A 22,042-nucleotide genomic window follows, 5' to 3' on the forward strand; every position below is an offset into this window, starting at 1 on the left:
TTCTTCTTCCTTTTTTTTTTTTTTTTTTTGTTCTTTGTTATTGGCTGACTAGTTTTGTCAGGGGCTGTCACGAACATGCAAATTTCATGGCCATTTAAAGATGATCCAGTCAGTCTTTCCTCTAATTGAGGCTGAGGATTTAGTTGTATATTCTAAATGCTTGGCACCCTCCGCTCTGAGGAATATTAAAAACTAAGGCACAGGTATTCAGGCTCCAGGGAATGTGTTTTTATTTGTTCGTTTGGTCGGGTTTTTTCCTCATCGAGAAACAGGACCGCAGGCAGCGGGCGGGGAGCACGGGATGGGGAGGTGTCTTAAAATCTTCAGTGTGGTAAGAAAGAAGGAAAAGGTAAGCAGACCCCATAGCTTCTTGGTTTTGTTCCTTTTTTTCCCTTAGGATGGTGGTGGCAGCTGATCAGACACAATAGCTGGCAGTCCCCCGCCGGAGTGAGGATACAAATGACCCTCAACAGCACCAGCAGGAGGACTGGGAAAGGGAGTAGGGGTGTGTCTGGGAGGGGGTGAGGATGAGGGTGACAAGGTGACAAACGCCGCCGCCTCAGCGGGCTACCCCACTCCAGCTCCGCGAGGATGCGAGCCGGTGAGCCACCTCCCTGAGGGTTGGGGGTGGGGGGCGTGGGGGACGGTGGGAAGGGGAGACTGAGGGGCGGTGGCTTTTCCTACCAGGGGAGGGGCAAAGGGTGGAGGGAAGCCTGAGTCAGCAGCCCCTGATTGGCTCGTGTTCTCTCGTCGCGTCTCCGGATTGGGCCATTTGCAGCGGGAGATGTTGTGAGGCGCGGCGGGGCGGAGCGAGCCGCCCGGGGTCTGAAGCAGGCCTCGGAATGGGTGGGGAGGGGCTGCGGTTGTGCTCTGGTCCCGGAGCCGCTGTGACCTGTAGAGTGGAGCGGCGCAGCCACCTTGCCTCGGTTCCGCTAGTCGCGCCGACTTCATTCAACTGTCTGCAGATGTAAAAAGAGAAAATAATTGAATGAACAACGCCTCGCTGCGACCCCCTTCCCCCAACACGAGAAGCTATTTTGCTGTTGGGCGTGAAAGGACACTCCCTTATTATCTTGAAGTCGCACGTCGCATCGCTGCTTCTTTCCTCTCCCGGAACCAAAAAAAAGGGGGCGAAAACTCGCCAAGATATGTCCCCCGCAGTCTGGGACCTGTGACCCCTCAAATTCGCGAATCCAGCCATAGCATTGTCCCCCTCTCCGCCCCTGACACCAAGCACCTAGTCTTCTTCCCCAGTAGAAACCTCGGTTCCTGGCCGCTCTCAGTCTGCGCTCGGCTGACTGGAGAAGGCAGGGAGGTTTTGTGTGTGCCTGATTTTAGGGGGGGTACCGGGGGGCCAGTGAGGGCTTGTAGGTCGGAGACGCCTTGGGAGGGGGTTGGCGAGTACCCTCTACCCCGGCTAATCCCCCTTCTCCAGCGTCGGTTCCCGGGACCGTATTATTCAAGACAGAAAATATTCAGCCTCAGAGCCTCCCCTGGGGAGGGGAGGGGAAGGAGGTGGAGTGGGAGGAGGTGGATCCAGGGAGGAAGAAGCGAGAAATCCGCCCCCGGGAAACAGCTCGGCGCGGCAGCGGAGCGAGGCACTTCTGTCACTTGGCGATCGCGGGCGCCCGAGCGCGGCCCCGGCCCGGCCCGGCGAGGCGAGGGGAGAGTCCGGCGGCCGCCGCCCCGCCCCACGCCCTCCCGCGGCGGCCGAGAGCCCGGGGCCGGCCGGGACAGGTCGCGGCGGTGCCTGGGAGCGGCCGGCCGGGGGCGGCGGCCTCGGAGCGCGGCGACGGGCAGCGCCGGATCGTCCTCCCGCTCGGTCCGGCTCGCGCCAGGCGTGCGGGGCGCGCTGCCTGGGGCCGGCCAGCCCCGAGCGGATCCACTAGCCCCGCTTTCTCCGGTGCGTGTCTGTTTTACTTTCCGCCTTAGCCGAGAGGGCGCAGCGCCCGCGGGCGGGTGGAGAGCCCGGCTCGCCGCGGGCTCCCTCCCTTCCCGCCACCTCAGGCCACCCCGCCCGGCGCTGGCGCGGGGCCGGAGGGAGCCCGCGGCGGGCGCCCGGCGGGGGCGGAGGGGCCGCGCCCGCGTGTGCGGAGCGAGGGAGGGCCGGAGGAAGGAGGGAAGGGCACAAAGGCCGGCGGCGGGCGCTGGGGTCCGGCCGGCCGGTCGTGGAGGAGGGGCGCCTCCCGTCCGCTCATGAATATTAACCGAGCCTGCGGCCTAGCGCGTCCCGGCCGGGCCCGGCGCCCGGCCCGCGTCCCCGCTCCTGCTCTCCGCCGCGCCTCGGAGGCTGGGCCAAGCGGGCTGGGAAGGGTAAGCCCCTCGTTTTTTGTTTTTCCCCCCGGGTCTCCCGACACCTTTTTAAAAGTACATATTTGGGCCGCCCTTCCCGGGAGATCGAGATCACCGACCCGCCTCTGGAAGGGGCGGAGGAAATAGTGGTAGGTGGGTGGTGGTTTTCTTTTTCCTATTTTTTTTTTCTTCCCTAGGTGGCCCCAGGGAAAGGGAAAGATAGTGCGTCGAATGGTAGTTTGGGGAGCAGCAAGTAAATAAAAGTTGCCCGGGCTGCGGCTTCATTTCTGTCGCTCCAGAATAATGCCCCGGAGAGGGAGCTGCGCCCGGGTCCCACCCGCGGCCGCGCACACCTCCCCGCCCAGCCCCGCCGCGGGCCAAGCAAAACAGCCGCCTCCTCGGGGGCAGCCTCGGGGCGCAGGGGCAGGGGTGCGGGCGCCCAGACTCACCCGGCCCGCCCGCTGACGCCGGCCGAGCCGGCGCTGCCCGCCTCCGAGGCTGCTTTTTGTTTTTATTTTCCTGGGGGGTGTAGGGGAGCGAGCAGGGTTTTGAAAAGTATTCCATTTTATTCTCGTGGGGAGAAAACTTCTGTTAAGTGTACGTATCTGGGTGATGCCCAAGAGCCTGCACTCTCTCTCTCTCTTCTGCCCAGAAAATACATTAATTAAAATGCACTTGAAAAGGGAATTTTTTCCCCCTGAAGGCTGCACACCAACCAGGCGAGTTTGACGCAACCACCGTGCAGTTCTGATGCTTCTCATTTTTTTTCCTGATTTATAGGTTTTTTTTTCCTTTTTTCTTTCTGTTTTGTCTGGGAGGATTATTTCCTCTTTCGTGCGTGAGGTTCAGCAGCAGGGACCGAGTAATCTTTCCAAGTGTTGGAAACGCGAACTTGGTGTAGACTTGTGGCAAGGCTAAGGTCAGCGTCTGGAGAAAGTTCATGCCCTTTAACTCTTCCCTGTTCCAGGAGAGATCTCTTTGGGAGCTGACGCTCGAGCCTTCGTGACCCACTCAGATTCCTCTTGGTCTCCGAGTAGCGGGAGGAGGAGGGGGACCGCTTTCTGCAGTTGGCCTCATTAGCTGCCAAGAAGACCCGTCTTCTTTGTTTTTTAAGTCTCGAGAAATGGACGAAGACGGTGAAGTCAGTTGAAGTCCGAAGACACCATCAGGGCGTTTTGAAGGGGCTTCATAAAAACATTTCATTCCCAGGCACATTACTTGTTTCACCAGCCCTGCACCTCCTCGGAGCCTGGTGTGGAATTCTTCCCTTTCTGGTGTGTGGTGGCATTCTGCCCCCCAATGTGGACTCCAAAGGGTTGGTCCCTTCTTTGTAATTTGAAATGAAATGATGGCCACACGTCGGACTGGTCTACCGGAGGGAGATGGTGACAAGCTCAAGGCCTGCGGGTCCCCCACCTGTGAGGTAAGCGTAGAGGCTGCATGTTGGTCCACTGTCTACAAGGTGTCCTGCCGATGGGGAGGGGGGTTCAGCTGCAGTGGGCCTCAGGAGAGGCTTTGGGGCCTTTGGGCTGATTTGTGGGAGTGTCCCAGCTTGACTCTAGGGCGGTGCAGCCTTGCCCATTTTTGTTTCCAGGAATTTCAGTGATTCTTCTGCAAGAAGGGTTTCTTCACTTTGAAATGCCCCATCTTGCCCCATCACCGCTGAGTAGGGAATTCTCCCATTTCTGGTGACTGGGAATACTGCAAGTGTCTCTGTTTTCCTTCAGTTCCCATCCTCCAGTAGTTTTGGAGTTGGGCCGGTTAGGGGATGCCTTTGTGCATTTTGTGGGTATGTATCCAAGACTGGCTCTCCAAGGGGGAGAGAGGGCAGCTGGTATGCCTGTTGGAACGGGACCTCAGGCTCACTTTGGCTTTGATGGGTATTTTGGCTTGCTGTTGATGCGGATCTCTGCGCTGGGTAGAAAAACAAGTCTTTTCCCGTGGACAGTTTAAGCACAGCCTTGAAAAACAGATTTATAGAGTTGTAATTCCAACTCCCTGAAAAATCTTCTGACATTACTGTTCTTTTATTTATGCCCTTCCTTTCACTGCTCAGAAGTTCTGTGAGCTGCCCTGGGGTGTCAGGTGACTTGCATTGCCTTTAGACCATCATCTTTGAGAAGGCTCAGAAGATTATATGCCAGGCGTCCTGAAATTTTTTGAGCAGGCAGGACAGAAATCAGAAAATCCATTGATTTATGGCACCCATATGCCCTGTTGCCTTTCATGTTCTTTCTTCTCCTTAAAAAAAAAAAAATATATATATATATATTTATTTATTTATTTATTCTCTTTATATTTCATTCTGTAATGACTATATTGTGTTTACTTGGTTACTGGTGGTTTCTGTAATTTGCTTGCTAAATGTACTGAATATTGTTAACCTTTTAAACTTTACTTTTGAGCTGTCTGTATTTTTATTGACGAGTTGAATAGATTATAGAAACATCCCCCAAAGAGGCTTTACTCTCACTATTTCTTTTGGACCTTGTAAGTGGTAAATTTTCACTTCACGGCCATTGAAACAAAGTCTAGTTCTGAGTGTGTGAGTTTTGGCATTTTAATAAAAATGAGTTAAGTTAAATTTTTTTTAAAGCATGCAGAGAAACTTGCTTCGTGTAGCTCACTTCATATTGGATTAGAAAGTTTATGCAGAAAATACAGGGAGGTGGATACAGTGTGCCATTACTGTACAACTCCTTAGAACTAGAAGTTAGAATCAGTGTTTTACTTTTTGACACCTGTAAACACCTGCTTGCAGGTAAAAACGTGATTAAGTGTAACACCACAATCCTCTGATCATGGTAAACCATAATAACTCCTTTTGGAAGGCCTACCTACAGCTTGGTGATTGCTTAATGTGTATTGTAGTTACATAATAATATGTGCTGTGGTCCCAAAGCCTCATTTGTCATTGTCTTGTGAATACTTTAATTAGCATGCTATTTGCATTATATTTGCAAAAACTAATGTTATTTGATTTTTTTTTTTTTTTGGTCATTTAAGGGATGTCCCAAACCAAGAATTTATAATAGATACATCTTGTCCTTGGCTAGAAAGCAGTGTTTCCAGTTGCAAACTTGGCTTATATTAACACTGACAGTTATGTATTTTTTCAAGGGCTGTGAAATTTGTTTTCATTTGGCTGTTACTGCTGGCATAGACATATTATTTGTAGTTTGGGAACCAAGAAAACATTATATTGCCTGTATTTTGCTCATTTAAAGATTATACACAGAACTTAAGTTTGATATTAAGCTATCATATTGTTTGGCTTTTTAAAGAATAGGTAGATAGTTTGCTTAATATGTAGGAATAGAAATAAAGGGGCTATATGCTGTCAGCATTTTAAAATCTCAGCTTAACGAGTAATTATTGCCTGTTTTATTGTGCATTTAGCTCTCACCGATACTTCTGATGCACTTTAAGTCTTGTGAATATTTATTAGTAATAGAGAGTTGCCACTGGAATACTTTGGGTCGATACATATTTAAGCCTTTGAGCACTGCACTTAATTTTTGTGTTTAATTTTATTAGATGTATTACATTCTTGAGTTGTACTGTCATTTTTAAAAAAAATTTAGAAACCAATAGCTATGTTCCCAAATGTGTGTTTGAATAGTAAATTTAAGTGTGTTTTTACCTAACGAAGACATGAGCATGCATTAATGTTGTTAATCAGTTAAACTTAACTATGCAGGACAGAAGAAATTGACACAGTAAATTAATAGGAATCTCTGATTCATGACTTACCTAGTTAATTCCACCTTTTATAAATAAGGGCTACTGCATTGTTGAAGAATATACAGAAACTTCTTGTTCATCTTATGTATTAGAATCTGATTGTGTTGGTACATGAATAAAGATAAGCACCCCTCCCCACGGATATTTGGAAGGTTAAAAACCAAACAAATAACAAACAGTCCTCTTCAGATAATGAATTGTGACAGTTCAGTGGAATATATCTTGGGATTGTCCAGTAAGGATGGCACAATTCTATTCATGAAGAGTTACATACTTTGCATGTCTGCAAATATCGTTTCACTCACTCTGAGCCGGTAAGTGTGTTTTGGTGTGTGCCTGTGTGCAGTCTGGTCTGTGAAGTATTCTGACATCTCGCCTTGAGTGGCTTTGCTTACAGAATTGCTTAATTTAGACCCTGAATATTTGGTGATGTGATCATGCCTTTCATATCCTATAGAGCTCATCCTTCAAGGTTCAGATTGCCTCTTTTTTTTTTTTTTTAAACCAAAGGTGAAAATTTATTCCTCAGCTTTTTAGACCACATTATTTTTCCTATTTCTTTTTTTTTTTTTTAAGATTTTATTCATTTATTTGACAGAGAGAGAGAGGGAGAGCACAAGCAGGCAGAGGGACAGAGGGACAGGGAGAAGCCGGCTCCCCGCTGAGCAGGGAGCCCAATGCAGGGCTCAATCCTAGGACCCTGAGATTGTGACCTGAGCTGAAGGCAGACGCTTAACTGACTGAGCCACCCAGGCGCCCCTACTTTTCCTATTTCTAATGTTTATTTTACTTTTTGTCTGTAGGCCATAGTATTGCCCAGTAATAGAATTTTTAGCATTTTCATTGTCTATTGTTAACAAACTATTTACTGATGCTAATCAGTATTATTTATTAATTTATTTCATTTTATGTCTTTCTTCTTCATCTAGACTACGACTATCCTGGGACTAAATGTATTTTACAGCTGACGAAAGATAATTGTTGGTTGATTTTGGAATAGTGTAAATAATACAGCAAGGCATTTTTCTGTGTATGAACTCATGTGCACTTTGCTTTTATCCCGGACTCCCTTGTTCCTTCTCAGGTGCTCTGCTCTCTCTCTCTTTCCCTCTCTCTCTCCCTGGAGTTCTTCTTCCTCTCTGCCCCTTTCATGTTGGCTTTACCTACAGCCAGGCTTTTGCCATTCCTCTGCTCTTCTCTTTCTCCCTCCTTGGGTTTCATTTTATGCTCTCCCATGGCTTTAATTTCTATGCTGGGGACTCCAGATTTACAGCTCAATCCCAGGTTTTATAGTTGATCTCCAGACCTCTGTAGCCTTTTGCCTGTTTACCAGTTGTTTTTTTTTGGATCGCCCACAGGCATTTCAAACGTAACAAATTCTACTCCTGCTGGCATCCTTCCCCTCTCGCTTCTTTCAGTGAGAAGCACCGCTATCTCCTTATCTGTCCCAGTCAACAACCAGGTTATCATCCTTGACCCTTCTCTCTCCTCATTCCTCCTATCCAAAGTCCTATCGAGTCTGCATTCCACACCCCGTCGCCACTACCTGAGTTCAGGTCAGCTGCATCTCGGTGCTGAGCCACTGGCCAGGCTTCCTAACTACTTTCCCAATTGCCCAGCCTTGAGCCTCATCACCTGCCAGCGCTCGCTCTGCCCCTGCCATTGTCACAGTGCTCCTCCTGAAATCGAAGGCCGATTGTTACGTTCCCCTGTGTAAAACAATTTTCTGGCTTCCCGTTGCCTTTGGAATAAAGTTCAAACTCCCGAGAAGTCTGCAAGGACAGTAAATCATCTGGCCCGCCCTCCTTCTACACTTCCTATACCACACTACTGTCTGTTCCACCCGGGACACAGTCTGTTCCACAAGCCTCTCCACTTCGGGTCCTTTCAAGTGCTGTTTTCTCCCACCCTCCTTCCAGCTGCCCCTTCTTCGCCCCGCTTCCCTCCATGCCTGATTTTCCTCTTCATTCTGGTCTCTTCTTCAACATCACTTCCTCAGGAAAGCCTTTCCTGACCCTCCAAGACCAGGTTAGTTGCCCCCAAAGCATTGTCCCAGAACACCCTGTACTTTATCAGGAATAGTGCTTGCAAGTTTATTTATCTGTATTCCCCCCTCGACTGCAGCCCCCCGTGTTTTCTTCTCCCGTGTCTGGCTCATAGTAGGGCTCAGTAAATAGTGTTGAATTAATGAATGAGTATGTCGGAAGGGCTTTAATTTTTATTCACTGTTCACTTAGATTCGGTACACTGTACTGTCTTGATTATCCGCCTGCCTCATTGATCCCGCCTTCTCACTTCTCGGTCCCTGGATTTCCTCAACTTTCTGGCCTGCTAAGTCTTCATATACGTCAGAGTTTGACCCTCTTTTTTTCTCTCTGTGCTCACTTTCATAACTTTAAACATCAAGTATATACTGATAATTCATATTTACGCCTATGTATTTGTGTGTGTACGTGTGCGTGTGTGTGTGCGTGTGCGTGTGTGTGTGTGTGTGTGTGTTGTCTCCACCCGTTTGGTCTCTATATCCCTTGAATTCAGATTCCTGTAGCCACCTGACCACCCAGTCTCCACTTGGATAGTAAAGAGACACATGGTAAACGGAACTCCCCATTCTCTAAAGTCGGCTTCTGCCCACCTTCCTAGTTTTTTCCTCCTCTCTGGCACGAGCACTCCTGCCTTCCAGGTCAGGCTGCTTGGAGTGATCTTTGATCTCTCTCATGCATACCATGCAAATCTGGTTGACCTTCTCCGCGTCAAGTGCTTGCTCGAATCTGTTCTCCACACAGGAACTGGAGCAGACCTTCTGTAAATTAGAGCACGTCACTCCTTTGCTCACATTCCTCTGATGGCTTCTCATGTCCCTCAAGGTTAAAAGCTGAAGTTCTTAGATGCCCTGCGAAGCCCTGCACAATCTGCCCTCCCACCTCCCTGATCTCATCTCCTGCTGCTCTCACTGTCCTCCCTCTGTACTACTAGCCATTCTGGACTCTTGTGCGCACACTGGGCATGGCATTCCCCAGAGCCTTCCCACCACTAGCTGTTCCCTCCACTTGGAGCGCTCTCCCCGCTCAGGCGTCCACAGGGCTCGCTTCCTCATCTCCTTTGCCTTGAGGTCACCTGAGTAAGGCCTTTGCTGACCACTGGGTTTATTGAACGCCTCTCCTCTACTCCCATGACACAGCCTGCCCTCCTTCCTTGCTGTGTTTTTCTCCATCACTTACTCTCCATGTGACGTGCTCATCTATCTGATTTTGCTTATTTGTTCGGGCAGATCATATATCTAGAATATAAGTGTTAAGTGTAATTTGTTTTGTTCACATGGTATTTTTCTGTTCCTGGAAGAATGCCTAGCCCGTTGTTGGCCCACAGATACTTTTTTCCAATGAGTGAATGAATGAGTGGATTAAGACTAAGAAAAATTCCAAAATATTACTGAGTCTGTATATGGGTACATAACATGTTAGTACTTAATTTGGTCTTCTGGACCTCCATTTCCATTAGGACTGCTGTTCACATCTTTGGTGCCTTTTTTCTTTGCATCTTTCCTCTCTTCAGGGAGCTGGTAACCAAGTAACAGTAACCCAGACAGTGTGTAGCACGCATGTATGAAATAATTTGCACTAAGAGGTGAGATAATGGTAATTAACACACCAGTGGATGGGGAATCAGGCTGGTGGGGAAACTATAAAAAGATAATATGCCTGTATTGCTAATTTTTTAAAAAATGAATGGCGAATATATTAATGTTCTTCATTAAATATTTTTTAATATCATAAACATTTCAAGTTAAAAACGATCACAGCATTGATTATGACAAAATGTTAGCAGTTGTTAATTCTAGATGATGAAATTTAGGGATTATATCATTTTTGTATTTTTTTTTGCTTACTTCTGAAACTATGATGAAAAAGACACCATTTACAGATTTTTAAAAATAGTCAATATGTCACTAGTCTTGTGGAAATCTGGTTTCTAGAAAACCTACACTGCTTAAAATAATACTTAAATACTTTTTGAAAAGGATACACAGCCCTCAAAACAATACTTGAATATTTTTTTAAAAGCATGTGTTTTTTTTCCGTGAAGGCCTAGGATTCATTCTAGGCTCGTTGTAATACCATGTAATATAACACTATTATTTAACTTTAAACATGTGTTCCTTTGTATACCTGAGTCTGTATGTCAGAATAGCATTGCATGTCAAAAGCTTTGTGCTGCGGGTTGGGATTAAAGGTAAAGCCTGCCAGAATTCAGAATAGCAGCAGTAGCAGCGGCAGGTATGAAGTGACATTTCAGCAGAAGTCTGGATTTGAATGGATTGAGTGGGACCATATCACTAGATACAGGCCATCTACAAAGGAGTACCCCTGGCTGCAGAAAATTTCTCCATACATTGTCAGTGTTCCTTAGCATTCATTTCTTCCAAGACAAACATCTTGTAAAGTCCTTATTCCTTGGTTACAGAAGCTCTGATCCTTTCTTCATTTCTTTAGTTTTTTACCAGGTCAGATAATCCCAGTACAAAAGTGATATTCCGTTTCTTTTGTTCTTAGCTTTGCGAAGGGACCTGTCATCTTACGATAGTTAGCAATATGGTGATTTCAGCGTGAGCAGGGCTTGTGTGGGTAAAGACACACAGATGCAGTTACTGAAGGCAGCTACTTTCTGTTACAGAAACAACATATGGGCGGCACTTGCTTTTCTTTCTGGTTGATGTGATTAGATTAGTAAACCAAAAGGTTATTGGACTTAAAGATTGTCCTATGATTTATCTAATTTTAATTGACCATAAAGAATTAACTATGTTAAATCTTCTGAGCCTTCTATATGTTCTGTTGGTTTGGGGTAGGAAGACATCTTCATGTAAAAGCTTCATTTTGGATTACTTCCACCAAAATAGCGTTTTAGTTGCAGCTTCGTATTCTTAAAAAAATTGAGTATTGTGCAAATAGTTTATTTCACAATAAAATCTGGAAGATGGCCTGTTGTACTTCTAAAATAATCTCAGAGACAAATGGATACACTGTATTTTGGTTTAAGAAACTAAATGTGATGGAAATTGTTTTTTGTCAAGTCCTCTTTTCTCTAGCTGTCTATGAATATGAAGGGAATCCCACTGTGCAGATTTGTGAATAAGAGAATAGATTGAGAACCCAAATTTGATATTTCTGAATGCTCACCTATCTTTGGGAAAGTTTTGAGGCAGACCAGAGCAAACTATCATTATCAAAAAATGGCAAGTTCAAGAGCGTATTTACTTGTTCTTGGTCACGCTGGCTGCTGTGGAGTCTTCTGTTTGATACTGGTGTTTTTGATTCAGAATTGGTTTCTTACCGCCTTTCCCCCTCGTCGCGCACCCCTGTTCCGGATCCGCATCTGGGGGTCATGAGCAGTGCCACATAGGCAGTGCTGCTCCTGATCCCGCAACTTCTTTTTCCTTCTTAGACCCGAGTGAGGACGTAGTCTCCTGACTTACACTCTTGTTCACTGCGTTACTCTTTAATATATCTTGTCAGAGCTTCTTAAGAACATCTTGATTTTCTTTTTTCTTCCAATGTGGTGAGGATCCTTAAATATCGGCAGATAGAAAGCTGGGTTTATGATTACATTTCTCCTGGATATGTCTTAGCTACTATACCTTGGGGATTAATAGGCATAATTTTTTTTTTTTAACCTCAAGATATCTAGGCATCTTTAATTCCCAGAAGTTTGCTAATAAGTAAAGATTCTATATTTAAAAAAACTTGTGTTAGTTTGGTCAGTGGATCCTACTTTCTCCTTTGTGTTCTGCCCATTGGCTTCTGGAAACATATTATCTACCTAGTGAATGTGAGGGAAAGGAAGTGCCCTGGGCACCCAGTTTAAATCAGATATTTATTATAATGCTTTTAGGAAATGTTTTCAATTTACTTTATTTTTCATTTAATAATAAATTATGTACACCATTCTCTGCCCATAGGGGAGATATGTACCCTTGACCCTTGAACAGCGCAGGTGTGAGCTATGTGGGTGGGTCTACTTATATGCAGATATTTTTTGACAAAAACAAGACAGTACTGTAAATGTGTTTTCTTTTCCTTGTGATTTTGTTAATTACATTTTCTTTTCTCTAGCTTACTTTACTGTAAGAATACACTATATAATACATGTAATATACAAAATATGTCTTAATTGACCGTTTCTGTCATCAATAAGACTTCCAGGCAACAGTAAGTTTTGGGGAGTCAAGAGTTATACACAGATTTTGAACTATTTGGGGGTCAGCTCCCCTTCTGTACATGTGGGTCTCTCTATGTAGATGGATAGTAGATAGATAAATAGACAGACACATACATCCTTAGACACACATACATATATATATCTTACCAATTCTGTAAATGGAGGAAGAGAAGCTTACAAAGCACTATACAAAGGTATTTTTAAGGATTGCAATATGGGAAAGAGATAAGAGTGATTTTGTATGGCTATGAAGGGCAGAGCTAGGATCAGTGGATAGGTGAGCCTATTTATTCAGCTCAGTATTCAGAAGAGAAATTTTTTAATAGAAGGTAACTGAGATTGAATGTATTCTTTGCAGATAGGATGACCTTCACTTGCAGAAGAACAGAATTCCTGCGTTGGTAGGAATTCAAGTCAGGCAAATCTGGGTGATCATTAGAATCACTTGGACAACTTTTAAAACCACAGATTCTTCTTCCCACCATTAAGCTAATGAATTAGAATCCCTGGAAGTGAGACTGAAAAGCCTTAACTTTTAAAAAGATCCCCTGGTGACCTTCCAAGTTTGAGAAAAACAGGACCAAAAGACATTCATAGCTCTTTCCAAAGTCTGAATTCTTATGGTACCCTGATTTTGGCATTTTTCAGCCCAAATTGAAATCAATGTAAAGAAAACAGGCAAAAATATGGAGAGGAAATTTAAATGACTAAACAAGTGAAAATTTCAAGATTAAAATTGTCATTATTTGCTTCTGTTTGTAATCGTATATACTTCTACTTGTCATTAGTATTCCAAAGTAATATTCTTTTCAGATAAAATAAACACTATATCAAAGAGCACTTTAAAATTCAACCATGATTCGTGTTGCACATTTTTGTGTGTATGTCATACTTTGATTAAAAGTTAGTTTAAAGTGATAGAGCTCTGACTCTGGTCATATTGAAGTTATTGTTACCTTTTAGTTCTATTATAAAAGTAATTTGCTTAGTGTCATTTACAGAAGGCTATATTTTCTTTAGGCAAGTAACTGTTAGAATAATTGCCCTTGTGTATCTTATAGTTATTTGTTCATATTAACTCTATCCAGAGAAGGAAAAGTTACAATGGAAGAAAACATGTATGTACTTATTCTCTCTCTGTATGTGCGCTTTCATATTTATCATTCATATATATCTATGGTGCTCTTTATTTAAGTATACATCGTGAAAGTTTTCAGAAGGTATTCTAACATAAGTAGTAGTAAACGAATCATTAACAGAAGAATTCTGTCTACATACCCTTCCTCACTTAACACCAGCAGCTATTCTGCCCGTCTGTTGAATCAGTCTTGTCTTTCAATCTCACGGAATGTGAGATGCACTGGATAACACAGTGTAAATACAATGTAAGCTAATTACAGATCCGATTGCCAGTTCTGCAAAAGAAGCAGGCTTTCTTGAAGTCAGCGAAAGTGATGTTGGAGAAGGAGCAAAGCCAGCGACAAGATAAGGAGGATCTGGCAGAGTGAGACCAGTAAGCAAGTGGAAGAATGCATAACGGAGGGTGATAGGCATCTCAAAAGAGAATGATTTGAATTCAAAGGATTAAGAGAAGCCTTTGAGAAAACTGATGTCCTTGAATGTGATGGCATATATGCGATGTATTTCTTGTCTTCTAGGAAGTGATGTTTAGTTTAGACCCCATGCTTGAGTCTCTGTTTGCCAAGAGACACTAAAAAGCGGGTATAAATATATCAATAAAAGAAGGAATGGTAGTGGTGAACAGATTTCTATTTTGCTTTCTTTTCCTACGTAAAGACAGTGCCTCTGAGAGTTAATAGAAAATCCCAGCTTCCCTAGTTGACTTTGATATAAAGCTGTTTAAACAGAGGTCCTGCGTTACTTCTTCAAAGGTCCTCCTGTTACAATAGTTGTTAGATACCCAAGTATTTTAGAGTTCTGAATATTTTACATGCCTTGGTTTTTTTTAATGCCTTTATTGAGATATGATTGATATGTAAAAAGCTTACATATTTAATGTCTACAAGTGTGGATAAGTATACACCATGAAACCATACCCTCCATGAAGGCCATAAACAGAATCATGACCTCAGGTTTCCTCTTGCCCCTGCATTATTGTTACTGCTACTTTTTTTTTTTTTTGTGGTAAGAACTCTTAAAATAAGATCTACCCTCTTAGCAAATTTTAAGTATACAATACAGTATTGTTAGCGATAAGCACTAAGCTCTATAGTAGGTCTCCAGAATCTTGCATAAGTGAAACTTTGTACCCTTCGACGATCACCTCCCCATTTCCCCTACTTTCTAGCCCATTATAATGTACTCTCTTCTTCTGTGAGTCTGTTTCAGATTCCTCATATAAATGAGATCATATAGTATTTATCTGCTTTTCCATGCTAATTTCACTTAGCATAATATCCTCCAGGTTCATTCATGTTGTCACAGATGGCAGGATTTCTTTCTTTTTTAAGTCTGAATAATATTATCTTCGAGATCCTGGTTTCAGATCTTTTGGGTAAGTACACAGAAGTGGAATTGGTGGATCATATGATAGTTCTACTTTTAAATTTTTGAGGAGCCTCCATATAATGGCTGTACTAATTTATATTCTCACTGACAGTGTGCCAGGGTTCTGTTTTTTCCACATTTTCACTAACACCGTTTGCTTTTTTTTTTTTTTTTTTTTTTTTTTTTTTTTAGTGATAGCCATTCTAACAGGATGAGGTGATATCTCACTGTGGTTTTTATTTGCATTTTCCTGATGCTTAGTGAGGTTCAGTACCCTTTACATACCTATTGGCCATTTGTATGTCTTTGTAGAAATGTGCGCTCAGGTCCTTTGCCCATTTTTTAATTGATACATTTTTTTGTTTTTGTTTTTTTGTTTCTTAGCTGCCTTCATTTCTGACTCTCACTGGTTTGGGCTGCCTAAAGCACCAGTGATGCCTTAGCGAAATGTGCAGTTGATTAAAAATCATGCTAGTAGCTACAGTTACACTATAGACTTACCGGGAGAGACTAGGTGTGCCCGGAGTCTTCCTTGGGGTGGTATGAGCCAAACTAGAATCCCTGGTTGAAGATACTGACAGAACTTCATATCGTAATCATAGTTTCTGGTTACTAGAACTGCATCTGCTCTAGACAAGAGATAATGCAAATTGTCTTCAGTTTAGGTGAGGAATTTGGAAGAAGAATCATTCTTCCCTATTTAATCCTTAGCTTCTGTCACCACTCTTGGCTGTCTTTTTATTTGATCATAATCTTGTATCTAACTCTTTGAACTAGTTACTGCAACATTGTGCTTGGCTCAAGTGGGATCTCTAGGAAAAAGGTAGGCAGATATTTAAGGCTCTGAAATTTTCATAGATATTCAGGATGGATAAGGATACCAAAAACACATGGCTTAGAAAGTGAATACTACTTGATTTTGCCAAATTGTGGTGGAATGTTTCACATATTTTTGACAGTATGTCTTTTCTAGTTGGCTTCGAATCGACAGCAGACCAGATAGCGACTTTATGTCTGCCTCTGAAAAGGATCTCAAACTTTAGAAATCAGTTTGTGTGATTAAGAGGGAAAACATAAAATGCCGATATCGGAAATTAAAGAGGGGGCATCATTCAGAGCCTGCACACATTAACAAGATAAAAAGGGAATATTATGAGCAACTTTATGTCTGTGAATTTGACAGTTTAGATGAAATAGGCAGATTCTGTGTAAGGATTCTGTACCCATTTGATTTGTTTGTGTGTTTGGAGGGAGTGGGTTCCCAAACCAAGCCATTCTCCAACACAGCTGGGTATCCTTCAATTCAACTCAATTCTGACACTGTCTGCCTGGAGACAACACCATAGCATCAGATCCCACAGATGAAGGGCTCATTCCTGTAAGACTGCCCCCTCACCCTTCAGCCACCGATTGTGAATCCAGGCACCAATTTGTTGCCTGACCCATCAGCTGTAGATGGCTGTGGATCGGAGATTCCAGCCATCCCCTCTTTGGGTTCAGTTAATTTAGTAGAGTGACTCACAGAACTCAGAGAAACGTATTACTGAATAGATCACTGGTTTATTATAAAAGAATATAACTCAGAAACAGCCAGATGGGAGAGATGCGTGGGGCAAGGTACGGGGAAAAGTATAGAGCTTCTGTGTCCTCTCCAGGCACACCACTCTCCCCAGATCCTCTCGGGTTCAGCAACCTGGAAGCTTTTGAACCCCATCCTTTTGGATTTTTATGGAGGCTCCATTACATGTGCATAATTGATTACATGATTCGCCACTGGTGAATGATTTGAGCTCCAGCCCCTTTCTCCTCCCCTGAGGTGAGAGGGGTGGGACTGAAAGTTCCAATTCTCTAATCACAGGTTTGGTTCTCTTGGCAACCAGCCCCATCCTTAGGTGTAGTCCAAGAGTCACCTCATTAACACAACAAAAGACACCTTTGTTACTCTTACCACTTAGGAAATTCCAAGGGTTTTAGGAGCTCTGTGCCGGGAATGGGGATGAAGACCAAATATGTATTTCTTACTCTAAATCACAATATTACACCTTGAGTGAAACAAATTACCAAAACTGCCACAAGAGAAATAAAAAAATCTGACTAGTGCCATATATATTAGAGACACTGAATTTGTAATTAAAAACCTCCCCACAAAGAAGACTCCAGATCCTGATGGCTGCGTTGACATATTCTGTAACATGTTTAAGGAAGAAATCATACCAGCTCTATACAAACTCAAAAAACGAGGTGGAGGGAACCCTTCCCATCTCCTTTTTATGAGGCCAGTATAAGCCTGGTAGTTAACTAGACAAGAACATTATAAGGAAAGGAATTCAGACCAATAACCCCAATGGTTGTAGATACAAAAATTCTTAACAAAATGTTAGCAAGTTAACTCTGTCAATATATGAAAAGGATAATAATGTCATGATTAAGTTGGAGTCATCCCAAAAATGAAAGACTGTCATTTTAACATATTAATAATTAACATATTTAACAGTTTAACAAAATACAATAAAGGAGAAAATTCATCTGATCATCCACTCAGTAGAAGCAGAAAAAGCATTTTACAAAATTTAACACTCATTCATCATAAAACCTCTCAGAAAAGCTGGGAATATAAAGAAATTTACCCAATTTGATAAGGGAGTTCTTTGAAGAAACCTACAGGTAACATACTTGGAGAAATACTGAATACTGCTAAGGTCAGAAACAGGGTAAGAATATCTACTCTCAGTACTTCTATTCAACAATATTATGGAGTCTCTGCTTAATGTAATAAATCATGAAAAAGAAATGAAAGGAAGGAAATAGGGAAGGAAGAAGTAAAACTCTTTATTTGCAAACAGTGTGATTGTGCATATACAACATTGTAAGAGATCTAACAAAAACACTTTAGATTTTTCAAGGTCATACGATACAAGGAAACAATGCTACTGTACAAACATCAGTGTATTTCTGTATATTAAACAACTGCGAAATGAAATAAAATAATAGCCTTATTATTTTAATATCTTGAAGACAATCTTAATAAATGGAGAGATATACTATGTTTATGGATTGGAAGACTCATTAAGATGTGACTTAGCCACAAATTGCTCTATAAATCCAACTCAATTCCAATTAAAATTCCAGTAGGGCTTAGCAAAAATTTTTTATTAGAAATAGACAAGCTAATTCTAAAATTTATTTGGAAATGCAAAGGACACAGAGTAACCAAAACAGTTTTGATAAAGATTAGTTTTATATTATTTATATTATTTTATAATACTCAAAGCTACAAATATCAAGATAGTATAGAGTTGGTTTAATGATAGATATATATAACAATGGAAGGCAGTGGAGAGTTGGGAGACCCATGTAAGCATGATCATTTGAATTTAGTGGGGTGATTTGAGTGGTACTGAACAAGTAGATATCCATATGGCTAAAAATGAACCTTTATCTTTACCTTACATCACAGAAGAGTTAACCCCAATTAGATCACTGACATACATGTAAAAGCTAAGACAGTAAAACTTCTAGTCAAGAACAAAATATGTATGACTTTGGGAGTAAACAAAGAGTTCTGAGACGGGACACAAAAAGCACTAACCAGAAAAGAAAACAAAACAAAAATTGGATTTCATTAAAATTAAAAACTTGTGCTTTTTGTAAAACATCATTAAGAAAATGAAAAGTAAAGCCACAGATGGGGAGAAAATATTTGTAAAACATATATCTGATTAAGGACCTGCTTCTAGGGGCGCCTGGGTGGCTCAGTCGTTAAGTGTCTGCCTTCGGCTCAGGGCCTGATCCCAGGGTCCTGGGATCCAGCCCCGCATCGAGCCCCGCATCGGGCTCCCTGCTCCGCTGGGAGCCTGCTGCTTTCTCTCCCACTCCCCCTGCTTGTGTTCCCTCTCTCGCTGGCTGTCTCTCTCTCTGTCAAATAAATAGAATAAAATCTTTAAGAAAAAAAACAAACGACCTGCTTCTAGACAACCCAGTTTTTAAAATGGGCAAAAGTTGAACTCCATAAAAGAAGATAGATGAATAGTGTATCAGCACATGAAAAGATGTCCAATAGCATCAGCCAACAGGAGAAGAATGCAAATTAAAACTACAATGAGCTACCACTGTACTCTCACTAGAATAGCTAAAATTAAGAAGGATAAAAATAGGAAGAGTTACTGGGTATGTGGGCAACTGAACTTCGATATTGCTGAGAGGGTTGTAAAATGACATAGGTGCTCAGGACAATATTTTGGCAGTTTTCAGAAGTGAAGCACGGCCCACTCCTAAGTACTTACTCAAGGGAGTTGAACCACTCCTAGGTACTTACTCAGGGGAAACAGTGTCCACAAAAAGACTTGTACGTGAATGTCCATAACAGCTTTATTCATAGTATTCCAAAATTTGAAACAGCCCCAAATCCATCAACAGACAAATGATGGTATATCCATGTAATGGAAAACTACTCAGCAATTTAAAAAGAACAAACTGTTGATATACTCAGCCCCATGAATGAATCTCAAAATGCTAAGAAAAAAGAAGTCAGAGTTGGGAGAGTACATGATTCTACTTACATAAAAATTTCAGAGCTGAGTAAACCAATCTATAGTGAGAGAGAGCAGATCAGTGGTTGCCTGGAGCTGGGAGGGCTTTGATTGTAAGGAAGCATGAAGGGAGTTGGGGAGGTGAAAGTGTTCTTGATTGTGTGGTGGCCGTGGTTCTATGGATGTGTAGTGGCAGAATTCATTGAACTGTACATTTTAAAGGGGTACACTTTCTTGTATAGAAATTAAACTTCACTCAAATTTATTTAAAAAAACCCAGTTTGAGCACACCAGATTTTGGTGAGGATGTAGAACAACTGGACCTCTGATACTGCTGATGGGAGTGTAAAATGGTACAGTATTTTAAAAAACCTTTTGGCAGTTTATTATAAAGTTCACCATATACCTACTTTATGATCTAGCATTTTCATTCCTACATAATTACTCCCCAGGGAAATAAAACACATGTTCACACAAAAGACTTGTTCAGGAATGTTCATAACAGCTTTATTTGTGATGGCTCCAAACCACAAATAACTCAATGTGTATTAATAGGAAAATCGGTAGATTTTCATATATTCCTACTGTGGAATACTTTTTGGCAATAAAAAGTGAAAGACTATGTATACAACATGGAGCAATATGGATGAATATCAGTATCAATATAATGAATAGGAAGATGGATGAATATTGCCCCTGGGAGTAAGGGAGGAGACTTCCAGAATAACTAGGACACACAGGAAACTTCCTGGGGGTAAGGAAATGTTCTGTCTCTTGAGGTTGGGGTGAATTACTTAGATACATGCATTGATAACATATCATGAGCTATGCTTTTTAAGAGTTACACATTGTGTGTAAATATTTATGCCTCAATTAAAATATATGAAAAATACAATTAAAAATACGAAACACTGCTCACTTGAGTAGCACATATACTAAAATCGGAACAATACACAGAAGGTTAGCATGGCCCCTGCGCAAAGATGACACATACATTTGTGAAGCGATCCATATTTTTTTTTAAATGCAAAACAAGGGAAAAAACCCAAAATATAATGAGAAGTTAACAGACAAAACTAAAAATAGTGGCTGAGACATTAAATACCTCGCCCACTACTGGAATATTAGTTTTGTCTTCCCTCACTCTCAAATTCTCCGATATCATATCATGTTACATCGTATCATTGGACTACTTTTATCCTCCTAAGTAGTTTGGCAAAATTCTTGAGTTTTGTTTTTGGATAGAGAAAATTTTTAAATTTTTTCCCTTTAATTGTATGTAACATTGAAAACCTATAAATAATTGAATATGAAAAATAATTGAAAAATTGTACTATAGATTTTAAGTTACAAAATGTTGATATGTCTTGGGTTTAATGAGACTGGCATATAACTATTAGGCAGTTTAATTTTATCTAAGCCTTTGATTTCTTTTGGAAGCCTACCTAAGTAAGTGAACTTCTCTGAATACAGTTTGTAAAAAAAAAAAAAAAAAAACCAACAAAAACCAGTAGTTGATTTGTTTGCTTATGAAAGTATTATACGTAATTACTGTAGTACTAGATTCTTATGTAGTTAAAAGCCTATATTGTAACATTTCCCTTAGCTGTGACAAGTTCTTGATTAACTTTTTTTATTGTGGTAAAATACACATAACATGAAATTTACCATTTTAACCATTTTTACATGTACAATTAAGTGTATTAAGTACATTCACAGTGTTGGGTAATGATTATTACTGTCTATTTCCAGAACATTGTCATCATCCCAAACAGAAACATTGTACTCAATTTACCATTCCCCTAACCCTTAGTAGTCTCTATTCTACTTTTAATATGCATTTGCCTATTATAGATATCTCATATAAGTGGAATCATACAATTGCCCTGTTGTGCCTGGCCTGTTTCACTTAGCATGAAGTTTTCAAGGTTCACCTGTTATAGAATGTTTCAAAACTCCATTCCTTTTTTTTTTTTTAAAGATTTTATTTATTTATTTGACAGAGATAGAGACAGCCAGCGAGAGAGGGAACACAAGCAGGGGGAATGGGAGAGGAAGAAGCAGGCTCATAGAGGAGCCTGATGTGGGGCTCGATCCCATAATGCTGGGATCATGCCCTGAGCCGAAGGCAGATGCTTAACCGCTGTGCCACCCAGGCGCCCCTCCATTCCTTTTTATGACTGAGTGCTATTTTTTTGTGTGTACGTACTATATTTTCTTATCCATTCATCTGTTGATGTACACTTGGTTGTTTTTACCTTGACTATAGCGAATAATGCTGCTCTGAATATTGTATTTAAGTTTCTGTTTGAGTCCCTGTTTTTAATTCTTTTGATTATATGCTCGGACATGGAATTGCTGGGTCGTATGGTAATTCTATGTTTAACATTTTGGGAAACTGCCAAACTTTTCCGCAGGGGCTTACTGTTTTATATTCCTACCAGCAGTGTATGAGCATTGCAGTTTCTCTACATCCTCACCAGTACCTGTTATTTTCCATTTTCAAAATTACTTTTTTAAAATTATAGCCAGCTGGTGTATGTATGAAGTGTTATCTCATTGTGGTTTTGGTTTGCATTTCCGTAATGACTAATGATGAACATCTTTTCATGTGCTCGTTGGCCGTTTGTCTCGTTTACAAAACATCTATTCGAGGCCTTTGCCTGTCTTTAAATTGGGCATGTTTTTTGTTGTTAACTTGTAGGAGTTCTTTATATATTCTGGATATTAATTCTTTATCAGATACATAA

The 22,042-nt window shown here is 41.7% G+C and overlaps 1 protein-coding gene, 2 long non-coding RNA genes and 1 other non-coding gene across 4 annotated transcripts in view; 3 read left to right on the top strand and 1 right to left on the bottom strand.

Moving 5' to 3' along the window:
- Positions 1–213: 213 nt before the first annotated feature.
- LOC148107386 (uncharacterized) lies at positions 214–1,512 on the bottom strand. Its single transcript, XR_015722420.1, has 2 exons — positions 1,348–1,512; positions 214–959 (listed from the first exon to the last, which is right to left on the bottom strand). It is a non-coding gene; the product is annotated as an uncharacterized LOC148107386 (long non-coding RNA).
- A 239-nt stretch (positions 1,513–1,751) lies between these two features.
- ARHGAP21 (Rho GTPase activating protein 21) overlaps positions 1,752–22,042 on the top strand; it is a 132,451-nt gene continuing 112,160 nt past the window's right edge. The window contains 2 exon segments of the mRNA XM_045786897.2: positions 1,752–1,903; positions 3,260–3,715. Of these exon segments, the coding sequence (XP_045642853.2) occupies positions 3,638–3,715 (78 nt within the window). The 5' untranslated portion in view covers positions 1,752–1,903; positions 3,260–3,637.
- LOC148107387 (uncharacterized) lies at positions 4,585–20,799 on the top strand. The gene is made up of 2 exons (XR_015722421.1): positions 4,585–19,038; positions 19,071–20,799. It is a non-coding gene; the product is annotated as an uncharacterized LOC148107387 (long non-coding RNA).
- Positions 20,204–20,310, top strand: LOC123786302 (U6 spliceosomal RNA). The gene has a single exon (XR_006777935.1). It is a non-coding gene; the product is annotated as a U6 spliceosomal RNA (small nuclear RNA).

This window comes from Ursus americanus, chromosome 31 (assembly GCF_024610735.1).
Source record: "Ursus americanus isolate L20-20 chromosome 31, mUrsAme1.1.p, whole genome shotgun sequence".
NCBI classification, from domain to species: domain Eukaryota; kingdom Metazoa; phylum Chordata; class Mammalia; order Carnivora; family Ursidae; genus Ursus; species Ursus americanus.